The 20,004-nt window shown below is 56.5% G+C and overlaps 1 protein-coding gene across 1 annotated transcript; it reads right to left on the bottom strand.

Moving 5' to 3' along the window:
• Positions 1-5,733: 5,733 nt before the first annotated feature.
• On the bottom strand, positions 5,734-19,259 carry WNT10A (Wnt family member 10A). Its single transcript, XM_023217374.1, has 4 exons — positions 18,517-19,259; positions 17,189-17,451; positions 9,257-9,636; positions 5,734-6,876 (listed from the first exon to the last, which is right to left on the bottom strand). Exons 1-4 carry the CDS (start codon positions 18,627-18,629, stop codon positions 6,379-6,381), a joined length of 1,254 nt encoding a protein of 417 aa, XP_023073142.1. The 5' UTR covers positions 18,630-19,259; the 3' UTR covers positions 5,734-6,378.
• Between the last annotated feature and the right edge of the window lie 745 nt (positions 19,260-20,004).

Raw genomic sequence — 20,004 nt, 5'->3', positions numbered from 1 at the left:
AAAAAACAAAAAACTAGCCGGGCGAGGTAGCGTACGCCTGTAGTCCCAGCTACTCAGGAGGCTGAGGCAGGAGAATGGTCGGAACCCAGGAGGCGGAGCTTGCAGTGAGCTCTTGTCAGGAGACCAGGTCCCCCAATTCCTAGTTTTAAACAGGATCTTTTTAAAAATTTAGTGTATTCTGGCCAGGGGCAGTGACTCAGTCCCTGTAACCCCAACACTTTGGGAGTCGGAGGCGGGAGGATCGCTTGAGCCCAGGAGTTCAGAGAACAGCCTGAACAACAAAGCGAGACTCCACCTCTTAAAAAAAAAACAAAAAACAAAACAAACAAACAGAAAACGCCGAAAAACCGATTGTGGTGGCATACGCCTGTAGTCCTGTAGTCCCAACTACTCGGGAGGCTGAGGTGGGAGAATCGCTTGAGCTCTGGGGGTCCAGGCTGCAGCAAGCCTCGATTGCACCACTGCACTCCAGCCTAGGAGGCAGGGCGAGGCCCTGTCCCAAACAAAATTACATAAATTAATTTAAATAAAATTTAGTGTAATCTAATGATATCATTTGATGCTCACATTTTGGGAGAAAATAATCTGTATATATAATTATTAATGTGCCCAAGTAACACACGTTCATTATAGACAGATGGAAAATGCAGATAAACAGAGAACAAATTTTAAGCCACCTATACTACGCCCACCATCCAAAAATAATTTGTTAGCATTTTGATAGCTATTTTAGACTTTCAAAATGCAAATCGCATCTATAATTTTTTGCAGTTAAAGAGAGACGCTGCCCTGTGCTATTTTGTATCTTGCGTCTTCTCCTCCACCCCCATCCATTTAGAGCAAACACGGTCTCAGGAACTAAATATACTTCAAACGCCTCATTTTTAAGGACGCGGCAAGGAATTCCATTGAGCAAATGGACGGTGACTTATGTAATCATGTTCCTATTTAAGGACTTTTACGTTGGGCGCGGAGAGATAGTGCCGCAGAACCTGCGGACGAAGGCGAGACAAGTCGAAAATGGGCGGTTGGTGGACACCTAGCTAGGTAGCTGAGCCGGGTTTTAAGCACACAGGGACGGAGGAAAGAGGGCCAGCAAGGCCGCGACCGGCGGAGAGCAATGGGCCCGTGAAGTCGGATTTGGGCGCCGCGCGAGGCGGAGGACGGTTAGTTAGTTCCCAAAGTCAAGAGGGCAGCGGCTGAGTTGAGACCCACCCAATTAACTGGGGCTACGCGCCCCAAGGCCTGAAAGCTGGTGCGCCGCCGCCTCTCACCAACAGAGGGCGCTGTGTCCTCAGCAGTTCGCGGTGGGCGGCTCCCAGCTGCTGGCCAGATGTAGGCAGCTGGACTGCGGGAGGCGCGAAGCCCTACCCGAGCCCCTGCAGACCCGCAGGCGGAGGAGGAAGGGGCGAAGAAGGGACGGCAGGGGGCAAGGGTGGTGGCAGAGCACTCCAACTGTCGCTGCTCTGCAGACTCCTGGACTGCCTTCTCCTGTAGGGCAGAAGAGGGGCGCCTCCCACCCAGGGGGGACGTTTTCTGATTCCCACCAAAGTGCAGTCTGGGCTACCCGCGGCGCTGGGCTGGCTCAGCATAACCCAGAGGGGTCCACAGGGCGGGGCGCAGGGCCTGGAGAGACCCACGCGGCAGTCTGCAGCGGGAAAGAGAGCTGGACTTTAAGGCCTTGAACTTATGGAGAACCCAGCCCTTGACTCCAGATGTTCTAACATCCACACAGATCGTCTCTGAGCTCTTTCTGCTCTGGGTGCCGTGTGCATTGGAGGAGTGAGAAACTGAGGCACAGCGGGATGGAGTACTGAGCAGACCCCTTCTCCCCATATTGTCTAGGGCGGAGAAGCTGGGCTAGAGTCCGAAGCTCCAGTGAAGGACCCTGGGGCCAGGGACAAGCCCAGGGACCCCGCCCCCTTGACCTGCCCGCTGTCCCCACCCCTGGCCGCTCCCCAGGCTCCGGCAGGGGTAATCAGCTGCTGCGTGCTGCTGTAATTGGCAGCGCAGACCCGGCCTGGCGCAGGGGCGGGCAAGGGGCTTAATTGCAGGGCTTTGGCCAGCAGTCTGGGCTGCAACTCCACTGGGGGGAAGGGAGCGGGCCCCTTAGCTCCGCAGGCCTGGCTTTGGAGGAAGCCAAAGGCCTTTGGGTAGGTAGCCGGGGATCCCTTCCCCGGAAACTGGGGTTTCGTGAGTTGGGGGGAGGTTGAACCCCAGCGAGGGTGAAAGGCGGAGGAGCGGGATGCCTCGGGAGAGCTGTGGGGGTGGTGGGGGCAGATTCCAAACTCCCCACCCAAACCCCAGAAGCCCTGGTTAGTCTAGTCCGAGACTCCTCCCTCATTCTGACCCCCCTCCCCTTTCTGCTGCCCCGGTTACCCCCCTTCTTGTATCCCCCGGGCGCTCCCACCCTGGGGAAGAATGTGCCCTCCTTGCGCACCCTTGCCATGGCAACGGCACACCCCCACCCCCGCGCACCGCAGCAGCCCGGCCTGGCCCCGCGGGCGGCGAGAAAAGGTGGGGGGGGGGCGGGCGCCTCCCAGCCCCGAGGACACACCTCGGCTGCCCTGGTTACCACAGTAACCGGGGGCATTCCAAAGTGCGCAGCCGCGAAGTGGCAAAGGGCTTCCTCACGATCCTATACCCCCCAACCCACTAGCAGGGGTTAACGGCTCCAGGGAGAGACCTCCTCCGCGCCAACCCTAACTTCCAGGACAAGGTCCAGAGAAGAATCATGGGGTGTCCCAGCTTCCATACACCGCAAGCCTAGGGAGCAAAGGCATCTGGGGCCCCTGAGAGCCTGGCACCTGAAAAGGGATACCCCAGTCGCCAGCTTGTCCTCCTCCCCCACCAGAGCCCGAGGGAGGCGCTGGCAGCAGGAAGCCGGGGAAGGGCCCGGAGGAGCGCAGGCCCCACAGCCGAACGGTGATTACAGGGACCTGTCCCTCCCGCCCCCAGCTCCCACTCTCATTAAGTCATTTTTTCCCCTGTTGGAAAGTCCCCGTGCCTTGAGCGCAGGGGCTGGGGCGACCGCAGGCAGCTGCCGGCAACCACATGAGAAGTGGGGGGAGGAGGAGAGAAGGTGGCTGTGACTAGAGCCTGGCCACACTCCAACGTGGAAGGCCCCCTGCCGGGGGCTAGCTGGGGGCACATTAATTTGGGGGAAGTAGAGGGAGCTCCGGGATGACCCTGAACTTGCTTCTCACCCGCCGGGGCTCTCCTACAACTACAAGTCTACCTTTGAGTGCCTCTACCCTGGACCTTGGGTGACCGCAAAGCAGGATGCCTGCGTTCTGATCTCATCCCAGCCTGGCTGCCTCTCCCTGACCCTTAACCCCACTACTACCTTCTAATCTGTCCACCACCCTCATTCTGTTATTTCCCTTCCTCCTCCTCCTTTTTCCTCCTGCAAGGAGGTAACCTAGCGCCCATCAGATGAAAGGTGTTGGTGGCAGGGGATGTCCTCTCCTTCTCTGAATGATCTCTACCCACCTTCTGTCCTCATTTCCAAATCTCACCCCCGATCCTTCCCAGGCTGTTGGCAAGTTCTTCCTCCCTTCTAAACTGCACCCTCCCACTTTATTCCAGCCCATTTCCCCTATTTCCCGTCAGTTTATTGATCCCTGCCACACCCTTCATCCAGTATGCATAAGCTCAGTGCCATTTGGGCCCCATTTTCCTACCCTCCATCACCTCCACATTTTCCTAATTTAGGTCCCTTATCAAGTCCTAGACACCCCTTTTCAACTGTGGGCATCAGCTTTGGTCCCAGAACTCGTCAGCTTCTGGGCTTCACAAGTTAGGCTAACACATATCAGATCACCTTGACTTATGTCATTAAAACATGTCCCCTCCCTAAAACTACGGGTCCAGCCTCCTGCCCCACCCAACTACCCACCCTTCTCTGCACTGAACACATGCTCTGCAGCATGGCTGCTCCTACCTTATCCCAGTCCTGATCCTCTACCTCTCATCTTCAGTCTCCCCTCCCCCAGCTCAGTCCTCCTTAAGCCTCAAAGGCAGAGGAGGGTTAGGCCAGGACTAATGTTGCAGTGGACACTGCTGGGCATGGCAGCACCCCCTCAACCCCAGGCCTCCATTTACCCCACCTCTTCTCTCCTCCTCTCTGGGATGGGAGGGAGGAAGGGGGTGGAAAACCCAGCCCCCACAGCTCTCCTAGGTGATCAAGAGGAAAGGAATGAGGCAGGTGTGTCTGGTTGCTCCTGCCTACCCCTCCTCCTGGGGGACTCTCACCCGCCTGCTTGTGGGGCTGTCTTTTGGGGGATGGGGAAAGAAACCCTGTCCTCCAGAGAAGCAGCAGAGCTGAGCATTTGGAAGGCCCCACTACCATAGGCATGCCTGCGAGCTGCTGGCATTTGAAGGGGAAGGAGATGAGGGGCAAGCTCATGGGGGCAAATCTCCCAGCTGGTGGGCCTACTGGGGTGTATCACTAAGAGGCCCCCGTTTCCTTCTCACTCCTACCCAGGGGTAAGGAGACATGGATCAGGGGTGGAAAATATGGAGAATTTGTGAAGGCTGGTCACTGGGGAAAGGAACAAGTCTTCGTCCTTGCCTGGTTCATCAAGAGGGGTGCTATTCTAGGGTAAATTGAGGCAGCCAGCAGGATCCCCAAGTGTGAGCAGCATGAGGCCTGGATGCAGTAGGTGAAGTGTTCTTTCCCTGAGATCCTGACCTCACTCCCCTCTCCACTGCCCTCCTCCTTGAGGGTCTGTTCCAGAAAAACATCAGATCCGAGAACCAAGGAGAGTGCAACACTGGACCCAAACTGCTCAACAGTGTCCTCATGGGGACATGAGGGTAGGGAGGGATTGCTGACCTGCTAAGGAGCACCCTGATATGGGGATCTGGGAGCACAACAGGCCCAGGAAGAATGTGCCCCCTGTACCTTACTTATATACCCTGCCCGGACTCAGAGAGACCAGAATCCAGACAGTGAGTCTCCGGGCCCTCCTCCGCCACCCTTTTCCCAGCCGCGCCTCCTGGCCCCACCTGCTCCCCGGGGCGCTGGGCTGGGCTGAGCTGGGTCTTGCCCAGGATTACTCCTCTGAGTGCCTCCTGTCTCTGCAGACAGTTGCTGCTGGGCACGGCCACTCGTCCTGGCTTGTGGCAGAGGGCTCAGGCACAAGGTGGGCGGTTAGAGCTCTGGCACCAGAGCCCTTCTCAACATCCCCACCGCTTCCAACCAGTCCAAGCCCCATGTCTGATTTAGAAGATAGTTGTTATTCCTCACTGGCTTACCAGCTGTCACCTCATCCCCCTTCAGCCTGTTCCGCATCAGCGATCCACGTGAGACTTGGACCATGACACTCCCCTGCTTAAGAATCTCAAGGTTCCCATTCCTCTTTAATAAAATCCCAACTCCTTACCTTGGCTTAGAAAGACACACGATGTGACTTTTGCCCACCCTCTGAATACTTCTCCTGCTAGTCTATCCCTTGATTTCTTCACTGCAATCACAATGGCCCCTCTGCTGTTCCTCCAACAGGCAGAGATCTTTCTCAGCTCACATTGTCTGCCTTCACATGGCCTCTGCCTGGAATGCCCTTACCCATACTCTTTGCATGGCTTATGGTGCAGGTCCCAGCATGGGTACCACCACTCAGAGAGGCCTTCCCTGAAAAACCAGTGGCTTTGTCTGAGGAGCCCCACTCCCCACAAATCCCCCTACACCCAGCAGCCCAGCAGCCTGCACACAGCATTGTCTGAAATGACTTTGTTTGTATATTTACTTGTTTATTGCCCATGCCTCCCCCCAGCAAAAATGTAACCTCCAAGAGGACAAGTGCTGTGTCTCACATCTGTGGCCTCAGTGCCTCACATTGCCACCCCCACGCCCCCCAGAGTGCCGCAAAGAGAGTGCAAAATAAATATTTGTTAAATGAATGATGAGGAGAATGGTGGGGGAGGGTGTCTGGGCCCTTTATGGAATTCATAACTTCAGCTCAGTTATGTCTATTTCTTTTTTTTAATCCTCCTCTCTCTGCCCATCAGCTTCCATTCATTCCCCACCTCCCATTTCCAGGGAAGGGGTGAAAGGATGGAGACAGACTGAGAGGTTGCCTGGCTGGCTTGTTTTAGGGTATGGGGCAAACCCCAGCCCAACTGAACTGTCTGGGCTTGGGGGAGGCAGGAAGAACCCAGTAAGTCCTAGAGCCCACAGAAGTGAGTGGTGGGGTTCAGACAGGCCTGGACTGTCCGGCGATCACAGACCTCAGAGCTGAGCGGTTCCTGTAAGATCATGTGGTCCAATCTCCTCTCCCAAGAGCCAAGGCGATGCTGCCTTGCCAAGGCCGTAAGCCTCAGAGGGCCAGGCTCCAGGAGGGGACCTCGTTCAGGGCCCAGGGGACCCCGGGCCGCTCACTTGCAGACGCTGACCCACTCGGTGATGCGGCACTCTTCGCAAACCACGAAGCAGCACCAGTGGAAGCGGCAGTGGCAGCGCTCGCTGCGCGTCTGGCGCAGGATGTTGTGGCCGCGGCCGCAGCACATGCTGCCGCAGCCATCCGAGCCTGCGCTGCTCTTGTTGCACAGGCGGCCCACGGTGCCCGCCGAGTCCAGGCGCGGCTCGCGCTCACAGAAGTCGGGTGACTTTTCGAAGTAGACCAGGTCGGCGGGGCTGGCCCGGCGGCGCGGCCCGGGAGCGCCGGGAGCCGGCGAGGGTGCCCCCGCTGGGCCCGGCTCCAGCTGGCCGCCGTTGCGGTTGTGCGGCCGGATGAGCGTGGCGCGGTGGAAGCGGCTGCGCAGCAGCGCCCCCACGGTGCGGAACTCGGGCGTCACCTGCCAGCACGTCTTGAGCTGGCAGCTGCCTGACGTGCCGTGGCACTTGCACTTCCGCCGCATGTTCTCCATCACTGCCTGCGGAGGGAGGCACCGTGAGGGGTGACATCGGCGCCCAGCCCCACTGCCCTCCTCCCAGCGCTGAGTCTGGCCTTCTGAAACCCACTCCCATTATACAGAGGCAAACGCTGAGGCCCCGAGCAAGGGTCCCACAACCAGGCAGTCAGAAAAACTTCTGCACCTGCTCTTCTGCCTCTGCCTCTCCTACCCACCTCCCACCAGGCCAGGCCCCGGGGGAATTCCCACCTTCCGGCTCCCCTCCTCTCCTGCCCGCCTTTCCAGCAGCTGCAGGGGGCCCTTGGGGCTGGAGGCTCTTGCTTCCTGAAGGGGGATCCCAAATCGGCAGGGAAATTCCCTCTCCTGCCACCCCTGGGGTTGGGGCCAGGAGCAGGAGGGTGCTGGCCCCGCTGTATCTCACTCCAGGTTGTGTGTGTGTGTGTGTGTGTGTGTGTTGGGGTGGGGGGGTGGGGGTCGGTGTTCAGTGAGTTTGAGAAAGCCTTGGTCCCCCTCTCAGTGCTTCCCCCTCCCGCTCCCCCTACATCTCTTTGTAGAGAGCCAAAGGAGGGGACAAGTGCTGGGGAGACTGCCCCCCCCCCCCGATTATGCTGCCTGGGACTCATTCTGCACTATGCTGAGACCCATGATTCCTCCTAGGAAAAGTCAGCGCCACCAGGGGCCAAAGCTCTACCTGAATATAGAAAGGAACCAGAGAGAGCCAGGCTCTACAGCCCAGTGAAAGTGGAGAGGCCCTCAGGCCTCCAAGGGAGGTGGTTATGTGAATGAAACCTAGCCACCCCCAACCCAGCTCACAACCTGCTCTAGAGTCTCCTCACTAAGAACCCTTTGACATTTTCACCAGAAACCCCATAAGAAGTTGGCCACATCCCCTCCTTTCCCTCAGTCTACTCCGAAGACACACCCTGAGACAGGGACAGCAATGATCCAGGGCCCCTTAAACTTGGGCAGTAGGGCCATAAGAGAGGGTGCCTTCCCCTCGAGGTCTGAAAGGGCTTCTCAGCGTGCATGCGCAGCCTGTGCTGTCAGCACCACGTGGGAACCAGCCCAATGCCTCCTCAGGCCAACAGCTCCAGAACATCTGCTTCCCACGGGCAGCAGCCATTAATTAACCAGTTTAACGAGGAGGAGGCACCGTTGGTATGGGCTGGGATGGTGGTGAAGCTTGGGAAAAGAGGTGTACAAGGCAGGCTAGGTGGGAGCTGGACATGACCCAAGGGTAAGTGTGCCTCGGTTTACCCCGCCTCTAAGTGAGGATGGGAATTGCTGAATCAGCTTGGAGGCTTTGTGCAGGAAGATGACCCATCATGGGCTAAGAGGCCAAGAGAAAGGAAAGTGAGATGGAGAAGGTGCCAGCCAGAGTGAGAGGAAGCCAGGAAAAAGGCCTCAACAGGCTGGGCAGTCAAGAGAAGGGATGATGGAGGTGGAATGTTCAGGAAAGGACAGTGCTGAGCTACCATGAGAGCCAACAGGGCATCAGAGTGCAGATTCAATGCTGTAGAACAAAAGAGCACAGGCTCAGAGGTCAACCTCCTGGAGATGAATCCTGCCTGGACCACCTTCTCACTAGTTGCATCATTTTGGGTAAGCTTCTTGGTCAATCCGTGCCTCAGTTTCCATATCTCAACATAAGGTTAATAACAGTGCCCACCTCATAGGTAGTTGTAAGGAGTAAATAGGTTAATATGTAGGCAAGTGCTCAAGACAGTGCCTAACACATAGTAAGCAATCAATAAATGCAACCTATTACCCCTTTCCTTTCTTCTGCTTTTTTATGTATGTGCGTATGTATTTATTTTTAATGAATGACCTTTGAGGTAGTAGGAGCATTTGAGGACAGAGGATAAAGGAGGAAGGCACCATAACACAGTTCCCCAGTGGCCCCTAGGAACTTCACTTACACCCCTTACTTTGCAGGAATCCCTCATTCTAGACTGCACAGAAAGGCTGGGAGAGATCACCGGATCATGGAACATTAGCATTGTGGGGAACCTTAGGGATGATCTAGTTCAACCTTCTCACTCCATAGGGGAGGAGTCAGATGGCAGTGCCAGGCCTAGACTCCTGCAGTCCTGACTGCACCCCTGTCCTTTCTCCTGGGTGATCTCCCGAGGAAGTAGGAGGAGCAGGTTGCTCAGCAGGTGGTATGCTGATCCAGAGCAACAGGGCTTGTTTCAGCCTTGTATCCCCAGGCCTAGTCCAGTGCCTGGTGCACAGGGCATACTCAGTGCATGCTTGTTGAATGAGTTAGACAGGGTCAATGAGAAGATTGCCAAGGTGTGACGTGTGGGAGCAATGTGGTCCTCAGAGGAGAGATAGGCCTGGGCAAGGGGTAGGCCCTAGGCAAAGGGATTTGAAGCAGACCCGGGTGTGGGGCTCTCACCTGCCTCCCAACTCGGTTGTTGTGAAGCCTCATTCTTGCGTGGATGTCTCTGTGAGGCTCCCGGGAGTCCAGAAAGTCCTTAGAGAAGCGCTCCCCGAAGCCCATGTCGGGGCTGCAGCCGCCCCACTCCCAGGAGTCCTGCAGGCCTGGGCTGGCTGTGGGCAGGGCTGGGTGTTCCGGGACCCCGTGGCTCAGGCCCTTACCACGCTGCAGTGCGTCCAGTTGTAGGCGGTGCAGCTTCCTACGGAAGGCCTCCTCGTCCCCTCGCCGGGACGCGTCGCAGCCACACGCCTTTAGTTTGCCCAGGGCACACGCATTGGACACGGCGTGGACAACACCAGCTGCCGCGATGGCGTAGGCAAAAGCGCTCTCTCGGAAACCTGTGGTTAAAGACCCAGAACACATGGACTCTGGGGGGGCCTCGACACCCCATTCTCCAGCCCAGCCTTCTCATCATCTCAAGGAGAAACTGAAGCCCAGTATGTAGGAGAGTCTGGCGCAAGGACAGAATCAAAGAAGGGCAGAAATCACGCCAGAAGCCAGTTCTTCTGCACACAGAACCTGGTGGGGTGGGAGGGAGGCTTCCCAATAGCCCTCTGCTTTTTGTAGGCCCTTCTCCTGTTCTTTAACATCACCTTTAGTAAACTCAGAATTTGTGTGTCTACATCTCTACTGTAGGGCAGAAAGTATCTGCTAAACACATTCTTTTTACAGTCAGGGACTTAATCTATTACCTTTCACGGTGGTATCTGCAATTTTAAAATAAGCCCACAGAATGAGGGCAATGTTTAACCTAAAGAATTCATTGCCAGTGATGTTGCTGGTGGGAATGTAAACTAGTACAACCACTATGGAAAACAGTGTGGAGATTCCTCAAAGAACTAAAAGTAGAACTACCATTTGATCCAGCAATCCCACTACTGGGTATCTACCCAGAGGAAAAGAAGTCATTATATGAAAAAGATACTTGCACACGCGTGTTTATAGCAGCACAATTTGTAATTGCAAAAATATGGTACCAGCCCAAATGCCCATCAACCAACAAGTGGATAAAGAAACTGCGGTATATGTATGTCACAGAATACTCCTCAGCCATAAAAAGGAACAAAACAATGGCATTCACAGCAACCTGGATGGAATTTGAGACTATTATTCTAAGTGAAGTAACTCAGGAATGGAAAACCAAATATCGTATGTTCTCACTTATAAGTGGAAACTAAGCTATGAGGATGCAAAGGCATAAGAATGACACAATGGACTCGGGCACTCAGGGAAAGGGTGGGTGTGAGGTGAGAGATCAAAGACTACACATTAGGTACAGTGTACACTGCTCAGGTGATGGGTGCACCAAAATCTCAGAAATCACCACTAAATAACTTATTCATGTAGCCAAACACAACCTGTTCCCCAAAAACCTATTTAAATAAATAAATAAAATGATATTTCATAAAATAAGATGTACACAATTTTGGGGAAAAAATGAATAAATTGTTGATGATGAAATTCCAGGCCTTAGGAGATGTCAATGGGCAGCAGGGTAAGTAAGAAGAGACGGTCAGCTCCTAATGCTCCCTGCCCCAAGATAGCCTGATGGGTGCATGCCCATCTTAGGCACAGCATAGGACCTTCCCTAATGACCAGACTCCAGAGGCAAAGAAATGGGTCACCAGAGCTTCCCCTTCCTTGTCCACAGGACATCCCTGAAAGCCACTCAGAAATGGGCGCTACCCAGCCACCTTGCCTGTGATCCATCCAGGTCAGCTGAAGAGGCTGTTGGAGGGATGCTAGAGGGAAGCCCAGGGTCCTGCATGGGGTCTGGCATGTAGCAGTGTTGAACATGGAGAAGGAAGGGCAAGCTGAGGCAGATACCTTCCACTAGATGTTCAGGAGGCACAGACTCTCCCTGACCAAGCCACTCTTGGGGGCTGCAGTTGGGCCGGCCTGCCCACTGGCTTGTCCACAATGCCTTCCTTCTTGGTGCTCCAGCCTGAGCCTTTCTCTGGGAACACCTGGACCTGTGGCAGGGGGAGGCCTATTTGCAAAGGAGGGTCACATTATCAGACATGCAGGCTATCTTTTGCTTATTCTGCATCTGAGAATGGACCAGCTAGGAACAAGTTCTGGTACAAGTCTCCGACCAGCCTGCGCACACCAGAGAGAGGGCAGGCAGCAAGAGAAGCCAGAGGACTAGGCCAATCCACCTTAATCCTCACCTGCTGCATCACAGAGCCCTGTCCTCCCCTTCCTGCCAAAAGCACAAACAAACAAAAACAAACAGAAAAACAAAACAAAAAACAGAAAGAAATAGAACAAGCTGTTTAGTAGTTAAGAACTGATTCCTGAAACCAGTTTGCTTCAAATCTTGGCTCTTCCACTTACTAGCTGCTAATAGCTATGTGACCTTGGCCAAGTGACTTAACCTCCTTGTGCCTCAGTTTCCTTATCTGTAAAATAGGGCTATTATCTGCCTCATTGTTGTTCCAAGAATTAAATGAATTGGTAAATTTAAAATGCTTAGAATAGTGCCTTACTAATTGAGGAAGTATTACTCCAACATTAGCTATTACCGAGAAGTTCTTTCTCCTATCTGACCTCACTCAATCCTGCTGCATTTTTTGGGTCATTGTTTTTTGTTTCACCCTGATCAGGGACAAAGCCCAGCAGCTCATGACCCATTTTAGAACAGGTCACTTGGACCACCAGATGCCTGTGAAGCAGACTGTCTCTCTCTCTTTCCGGCTTATGGCATCTCAGTACATTTTTCCATAAGGAATTCAGCTATGAGCAGAGAAGAGGGGTTGGGGATGGGGCTGGAACCTTCTATGGGGATACTGGGAATTAGCAGGAGATGCAGAGGAGTAGAAACTGCCCTGGGGAAGTGGAACCTAAGGAGAAGGAGGATGGAACCAAGCTCCTGGGAAGCACACCCTGCATTTATCCCTTGCCTTTTATCTGTGGAACTCCGAGCACTTCTCTTATTGCTGGGGAGTCATCAGCCTGCTCCTAGGACACATGGCAATACTCAGACCTCCAGAGGCAGCCCAGGCCTCAGAAATCACCTCCACACAGACACTGCCACCACTACCAAACACATACACATTATGCAAAAGGAGAAAACACAGGTCATAGGGGCTATGGAGCTGCATCCAGACCCAGCTCTCCCAGCTCCCAGGTCTGGCATCTTTCTATTGTAGGACATGTGACTCCATGGGAGTCCTGCTGCTGAGAAAGAAACCCAGGTAGCTCAGTTTCTAGTTCCTATCACCTTGCCTGTGCATGGCACCAGGAAAGAGGATGAGGTTGGTCCAGGGAGGTGTGCAGGGCCGACCACCATCTTCCAGGCCCTGTCACATTTAAGGGTAAGCCTGGCGAAATCTGGAGAAATGTACCCCACCGCTGCAGAGAACACCCCTACCCCGTGCAGCTAAAGACACCTTCCCTACACCACCCTGTGGCCTCTGACAGCTGTCATAGCCACGTGCAGAGGTGACAAGGTAGGGCCTGTGTGGCCACCCACTGCTGCAAGTATCCAGACCTCATAGAAGTCCAGCCTACTGGGTCTGCCCCCAGCTCCTGTTCAGGGCCCCAGTTTCGGTTCTGGCCCCAACTGTCTGGGGCAGACACAGGCACTGTGCCATCTGGCCAGCTGGAGGGGGAGCGGGTGGGGCCATGGCCAGCTGGGCTGCCCGGAGCAGGGAGAGGGGGGCTCGTTAAGACACACAATTAGCCGCCCTGCCTTTGATCTGGGACAGGGACTGCCAGCATCTAAGTGGAGTCAGCTGCTGCTACAGGCCACAGCAGCCAACGGCTGGGAAGGGGCTGGGGGAGGAGGTTTGGAGGGCAGGGGAGGGTGGAGGAGAGAGGATTCAGGAGCCAATGGAAACTAGAAGGGGTTAGAGAAGCTTGAGCCCTACCCATTCAAGTCAAAGAGGGAGGGAAGGGGAAAGGCCTGGTATCCATTCTCTCCATGCAAATAATCTGCGCATTGCTCATGTGCCTGGGCAGAGAGAGAGAGACTAGTGTGCATGTGGGAACACTTAGGCGTGACACTGAATGGAGCTACACATATGCAAAAACAGGAGTAGGTGTTGGGTGTGTGTGTGTGCGTGTGTGTGTGCACGCACGTATGCATGTCAGTTTCATTTCTTGGCATGCTCTTCCATTGCACCAGCTCACCTCTCTGGGTACACAGTGGGACTTTGTGTTGGCCTTGCAACTTGGGAGATAGTATAGAAGGGGATTGGGTGCAAACTTTAAAGTCAGCTGGACTGCATTTGACTCCTAGCTGTATGGCTCACTTTCAAGCTGTGTGACTAATGGCAAGTTAGCCAGCTTCTCTTAGCTTCATTTGTAAAATGATACTAATGATAGGACCTACAATATGGGGACTGTTTGGGGGTCCTAAAGCACGGATAAAATGCTGTAGAGTGGTGCCCACACAGCAGGTGCTTAGTATATGTTGGCTAATTAATTGGGTATCTTTAAAATAATAGAACCTTAGGTGATCCTGGGATATGAGTGCCCATGCCTTGGTTTCCCCATCTGAGCACCACCCCAATCCCTGGAGGCCTAGGCATAAAACCATGAGGATAAATTTAAAAAGGAGGTGGGAGAAAAATGAGCCAGGGCCATGGAGAGCAGAGCCTGGAAACCCATGCTGCTGGCTTCCCCTGGGCTGGGAGCATGGCTTCAGGGCCTCACGCCCTCTTTCCATCCGTTCCAAATGGGTCTGGGCCTTAGGGAAGACAGTACCTAAACTGTGTGGGAGCTCCCAGGGCCTGCTGTGTGAATCTACTACATTTCCCTCCATCAAACCTCTCCCTGACCTCTCCTCCCATCTCACTCCAGTGCTGAGCCCAGCTCCCAGCTGCCCCCTCCTCAAATTTCCCTCCTGTCCTCGTGTCCACAGTGAGTGAAGGGGTTCTCTGTTCCTCACAATGATCCACTCCCCTCTACCAGATATTCTGCCCAGTACCCAGCCCAGGAACCAGCTATCTAGATTCTTAGCATGAAAAGCTGGGGCTACCAGTGCCATTGGCACTAAGGTCATTGCTGCTCCTGAACTAGGTGAAGCAGCCAGCATGGACTTGGGGCCCTCCCATAGCTTTTTCTGACCCTCTCTATTCCTACCGGAGGCCCCTGTCCCTGTCCCCCGTGGCCTAGGCTCCAGCACCCCTTCATCCCCTCTGCTTGGCTAGGCAAAGCCCTGTTGCATGCCTCGCCTTCCCAGGTTTGTCCACTTCACGTGCTCAAGCCCTCTTCCCCCTCCCTCTATCAGAACTCCATCCCTCCAGCCCAGCTCATCTCAGGGAAGGTGTCAGGACAATTCAATGATAGTAACAGCATTAAAGAAGGCCCAAGGGACCCAGGACCCCAACCCAAGCAGTGTCTGAAGTTTAAACATGGCAGAATCCACATTTAAGAGGATCCTAACCCATTGATAACATGGGTCAGAAAAGGGATCAGCACCCAGACATTCCACTTGGAGGGAACGGAGGTCACCTGACCCACACAATGGGCAATGTGTAACTTGGAAAGAAAGGAGATTCCTGGTGGAAGGAAGTAGACCAGGGGCTGGTTGACACCGTGGGTGGCTTCACGGGGTTCCAATTTAGCTAGTCCTCCAGAAGATGGGTCAAGATGGACTGAGAAATAACTGCCCCCCAGGAGGATGAACCTGCAGGTGGAGTCAGGGGTGCAGTGGTGGCCAGTGGAGGAGAGGATTGGCAGATTTATTTCCAGAAGCCCAGAGTCCCTTCTGAGAAGCAACAGGTAGAAATGAGGTGTGAGGTGTAGCAATGAGGGGCGTTGATGGGGAGGTGGGGAGCAGAAACCACAGAGGTAGTCTAGTGTCCTGAGGCCCAGGGAAAGTGCCCAGCCCCGCTACTGCGGCTGGAGCCGGGCAGCCACTGTCCCACTCCCTCCCCATGCTGAGCGCCTCCCTGCCCTGGCTAGCCCCGGCAAGTCGTCCCTCTCCAGCCCTAACCTCCTCCCTCCACCCGTCCCCCCAGCTCACCTCGCGCTTATTAAACTGCAGGTGAACCCGGGAGCGCCTGGCACCCAGCCAGCCCTGCGCTGTTCTGCCGCTCTGAACTCTCCCCCAGGCTTCAAAGACCCCAAGGTCCTCCAGCAGGCCGCGCGGGCCTGACCCAGCGAGGCTCTCAGGGCACCTGGGTTCACTGGGTCTCGAGGGAACAGGAGGACAGAGGGGACACCAAGGCCGAGGAGAGGGATGCAGAGCTTGCCTTGCCTCACCCGAAGCGGCAGAAGTTAGAACCTCCGAGCCTACCCGGGTCCCCAGCGGGCAGAAACCAAAGCCAGGGCTACGGAGTCCTCATGGGGTACCCGAGGGCCCCGGAGGGAAACGCGGCTGCGGAGAGCACGGGCGAGCTAGAAACCGGAGGGTAGGAACCGGCGCGCGGCGGCGGTGAGCGCCCGCCCGGCCCAGCCGGGGCATGAATGGTGCCGAGGCCAGTCACTTCGTGTCGGCGCGCGGGCGGCGGGACAGGAGGAGAGTGCGGCCCGAGCTGGGCAGGACCCGGGGGTCCCGGGCAGCCGCTCCTGGACGGCTGGAGGGGCAGGAGGGGGCGGGAGCGCGGGGCAGGGCGGGGGGCGCCCTCTGAGAGCGGCGCGGCTGGGGCCGGGAGCCGTCTGCCGCGGCCCGCGGGGATTAGTTCGCGGCTGCATGCCGCCACACGCGTCGGGCTGGGCTCGGCCGGGTAGAAACAGCGCCCGGGGCGCGCGGGGGAGGGAGGAGGGAGCGCGCGGGGGCGGGGTGGGGCGGGGCGGGCGGCCTGGGGCTCGGCTGGTGGAGGCTGGGGTGGCCCCTGACTTGGGGGCCCAGGGGATGCAAGCAGGGGTCCTGATGAAAAGGGAAGGGCCTCGGCTTTCTGAGTTTTCCGAATTTGAGGTACAGCCTGACTCCCCAAGAAGCCTCAAGATCCAAGGCTACAAGGTGTATGTGTAACTCTCCTACTCCACCTCCACTGAAAATTGGACAAGACCTAAGGAGCCAGGGCTACGGGGTGCCCACAATGTCCCACACAAGCCACTGAGAGGGGAGATAGATACCCAGCTAGGCCCATCCCAGAGGCAGGGCCCCCATCCTTCCTAAAAGATCTGAGTAAAGGCCTGAGATACCAGGCCAGGAGGTGGGTGTGAGGCAGAAGTGAGTGACAAAACCTCCTGCCATCCCCAGCCCAAGCCACTCTGGTATTGTCAGGGTGGGTCACCCAGAAGTCGGGGAGGGAGGACAGGGAATGGGCTGCGGCTCCTCTGAGCTGTGAGGGGAAGAGGAGTTGACAGGACTACCAGGCCTGCTGGCAGGAGCCACTACACACAGGCACACACACACCCAGCACCTCTGATTCAGAGAGGGTTTTCCAGAGGCAGCAGGGATGACACACAGGCTGGTGGTGTCCCCCGCCGGGAAGAGCTTCTGCAGTAGGGCAGACTTTTTACCTGTCCAGGCTGCCTCCACCTGCACAATTGGACAAATTCCTCAACCCCTCCTCATGCTGATTCTGGGTTCTTCCTCATGGGCTCCCCATCCTAAATGTGGTTTTCTAAGTAGAGGGTAAGTAGAGGCAAGCGACAAGTACAGATATTTCCTGGGTTTGAGATATGCAGTGTCAGTGATAGGGCAGGATGACCCAGGAGTCTAGTTCTCGGGCATGGAAACTGCCATTCTCAGCCTCAACAGCCCAGTCTGGAGACACATTTGCCCCATTTCTCTGCCCCCATGGCCTGAGACCAGAAAGAGGAAGGAAAGCAGCACGGCCAGCAGATGGGCATGTGGGGATGGGAGGATGCCAGCTTGAGGCAATGGGTTAGAAATGGCTGGGAATAGATTCTGAGGTGGAGATGCTGGATGGGGCAGGCAGTGGCAGGGGTGAGGGGTGAGGGGCAGGGGCTGGGGTGAGGGGCAGCTACCTCTGCTGAAGATGGGACTTTCATAGGGGATCTTGTTGCGAGTCTCCAGGCTTGAGCAGTTCCAGCGCTGGTCCCTGAATTGGTGTTGGCATTCGTGGATAGCGATCTGGATGCCCTGTATGGCTGAGGCAGCCACATCAGGGTGACGCACACACACCTCCATCTGCCGCCGGCTCAGGCCTGGCAATGTTAGGCACACTGTGTTGGCATTGAGCACAGGCTCCGGGGGGAGGCGGAGGTCCAGAATGTCATTGGGTGCTGACCTGCAGACATGTGGGGTGGAGTGGGTATGTGTTTTGGGGGGACCAGGAGAGCCCCATCTAACAACACGCACTCTGTCCCAAAGGCCATAATCACTCCCTCTTCCAACCTCTGCTTCTGAAGGTTGGGCCCATCAGTACACTCCTCCACATTCCTCTGTCCTTGACCTCCTCACAATCATCCTGCTCAATGCAACTCACTCAGCTAGCTGCATACCCACACAGGTAAACGTGCAAATGCACACACATCCACCATGCTTGTGGCCACAGTATTTCCTATGCACATCCCCAGGCATAGATGCCCATACACACAGGGTTCCCCAGGAGCCCACTCCCACAGATATGTTTCAGTCACATTCACACAGACACACTTCTGCATACATTGTGGTAGACACACAAACCCAACCCCAGCACACTTACACACATGCACATTTCATCATAGTTACAAACACACACACAAAGACACTCGTATTTACACATGTGTTCATCTTAACATACATTGACCCATGAGCTCTCACATGCACACATGGACACACACAGAAACTGCTGTTTACCAACACAGTTTGCTGGGATCCTGGGCTCGATGGAAAACACACACACACACACACACACACACACACACACACACACACACAGCTCTTGCAGCTGCAGTCTCTCACTGATCCCACCTGGGCTACCCTCTTCCAGCCTTCCAACCCCTGCTGCTACCTGGGGCTGAGCTGCAGGAAGGAGTGAGGCAGCTTGGGCTTACTCCTGGGGTGGGGGTGCATTCCCCCAACAGGGCAGGAGCTCCAGACTGGCACTTGCTCCCCCCCACACACACCTCCCCTCCTAGTTGCCATCATGCTCCTGGGCACTGCCTTGTCTCCCTGGACTGCCCATATCCTGTCACCAGTCCAACCCCCTCCTATGAGGGAGCTCACTGCCTTTGGTTGGGCACTAGCACTTTCCTATGACCCTGCCCCTCCCTTCTTCCAGGGTCCTCTACCCCAGCAAGAGCATCAGAGGCCCCTGCGGGGCCCGGGGTCTCAACTCTCTAAGAGGGCGGAGCATGAGGTGAGGGCTCACCTGGGCATGGCAGCAGCCAGCAGCAGTAGGAAGTACAGGAGCACCCAGAGCGCTGGCCGCGGCTGGGGCTGGGGTCGGAGCCGCAGCCAGGGGCGAGGGTGGGCGCTGCCCATGGCGCGCAGGCCCTGACGGGCTGGGAGTGGGGGGCTCACAGCCCGGTGGGACTGGAGAGCCAGGGGCGCCGGCGCATGATCGGCGGGGGGTCGGGGCGGCTGCGACACACAACTCCGACTCGGGTCAGGGCTCCCGGAGCAGACGGCGCCCGCCTCCCCGCTCCATGGGGCAGCACCCCCGGGCACCGCCCTCGGGGGGGGCGGGGGGTGAAGAGCGGGCGAACCGGGCACCTCCTGGCACAGGGGTCCGGGGAATTTCCCGAGGCCCCCCCGCGACAACTCCCGGTGCCTCTCAAGGGTAAGGGGGGCCTGGAGGTGCAGCGGGCTGGGGACGGGAGGCTGGGGTGCCGGGGAGCCCTCCAGCGCAGCGCCGGGAGCCTGCGCTTCCGAGGGCGTGCGAGGCGGGCTGGCAGGGGCGGCGCTGTCTGTGTCGGGCCCCACTGCCTGGAGAGTAAGTGACTGTCCCGGCTCGGGGAGCTCTGCCGCTTTCCCTTTCCTCCCCCCACCCCACCATTTAGTGTCTCAGGGCTCTACCCCACGTGACGTCACGCGGCGGGGCGTGGAGGCGTGTACGAGTCCCGAGGCCACTGCGTCCGCTGGGGACTGGGGGTGGGAGCGTCCCTGCTGAGGGCAGCAAAGGGAAAGGTGTTGGGGTCTGTGCGCGCGTGCACAGGAAGAAGCCTGTGCGTGGAGCGCGCTGGGTTGTGTGAGGGATATGTTTTACCGCGAGGTGTGTGTGCCTGGCTGAGACGCAGCTGCTGGGGAGCGCCCCCACCCCACCCCAACACACACACCTGCAGGGGCTGGAGGGGAGGGGCCGGTCTCTCTGTTTCGCCTCCCCGACCAGAGGAGGGACTTCCCCCAGGCCTGCCTGGTGTTAGGCAGGTGTGGGCTCCTGCAGAGGAGTTTGGCAGCCTCTGGCTTCTTCTCTCCTTTGCTGTGTGACCTTAAACAGGTGCCTCCTGCTCCTGCTCACGGAGACCCCCTCTGCCCCTTTGTGAAATGCGGCTCATGGGGACCACCTCCTCTCCTCAGTGAGCCCGGGGAGGCAGCAGTGTCAGGCCCCCAGTAAATGCTTGCGTAGGAGCGCCCTGGGTGGCACGCCCTGGAAGGAGGCGTTGGAGAGCCTTTTAACCCTAGAAGTGGCCCTTGAGATAGTTTACTTAGCTCCCCTTTATTTCACAAGAAAATATCGAGGCTCAAAGAGGTCACACAGCAAATTAGCGGAAGAACTAGAACGGAACGCAGCTCTCCTGACTCCCAGCTCAGCAGCTGCCGCCCCAACACTGCGTGTTGCCTGCCTGCGCCCGCAGATACTCCGTCTTGTCCTGGCCCTCCCTGGCCCCACCTGCACATGGTCCTCTAGGAGCTCCCT

This window comes from Piliocolobus tephrosceles, chromosome 11, assembly GCF_002776525.5.
Source record: "Piliocolobus tephrosceles isolate RC106 chromosome 11, ASM277652v3, whole genome shotgun sequence".
Classification (NCBI taxonomy): Eukaryota; Metazoa; Chordata; class Mammalia; order Primates; family Cercopithecidae; genus Piliocolobus; species Piliocolobus tephrosceles.
Note: the sequence above shows the minus strand (reverse complement) of the source record. Positions and strands in the feature narration are given on the sequence as shown.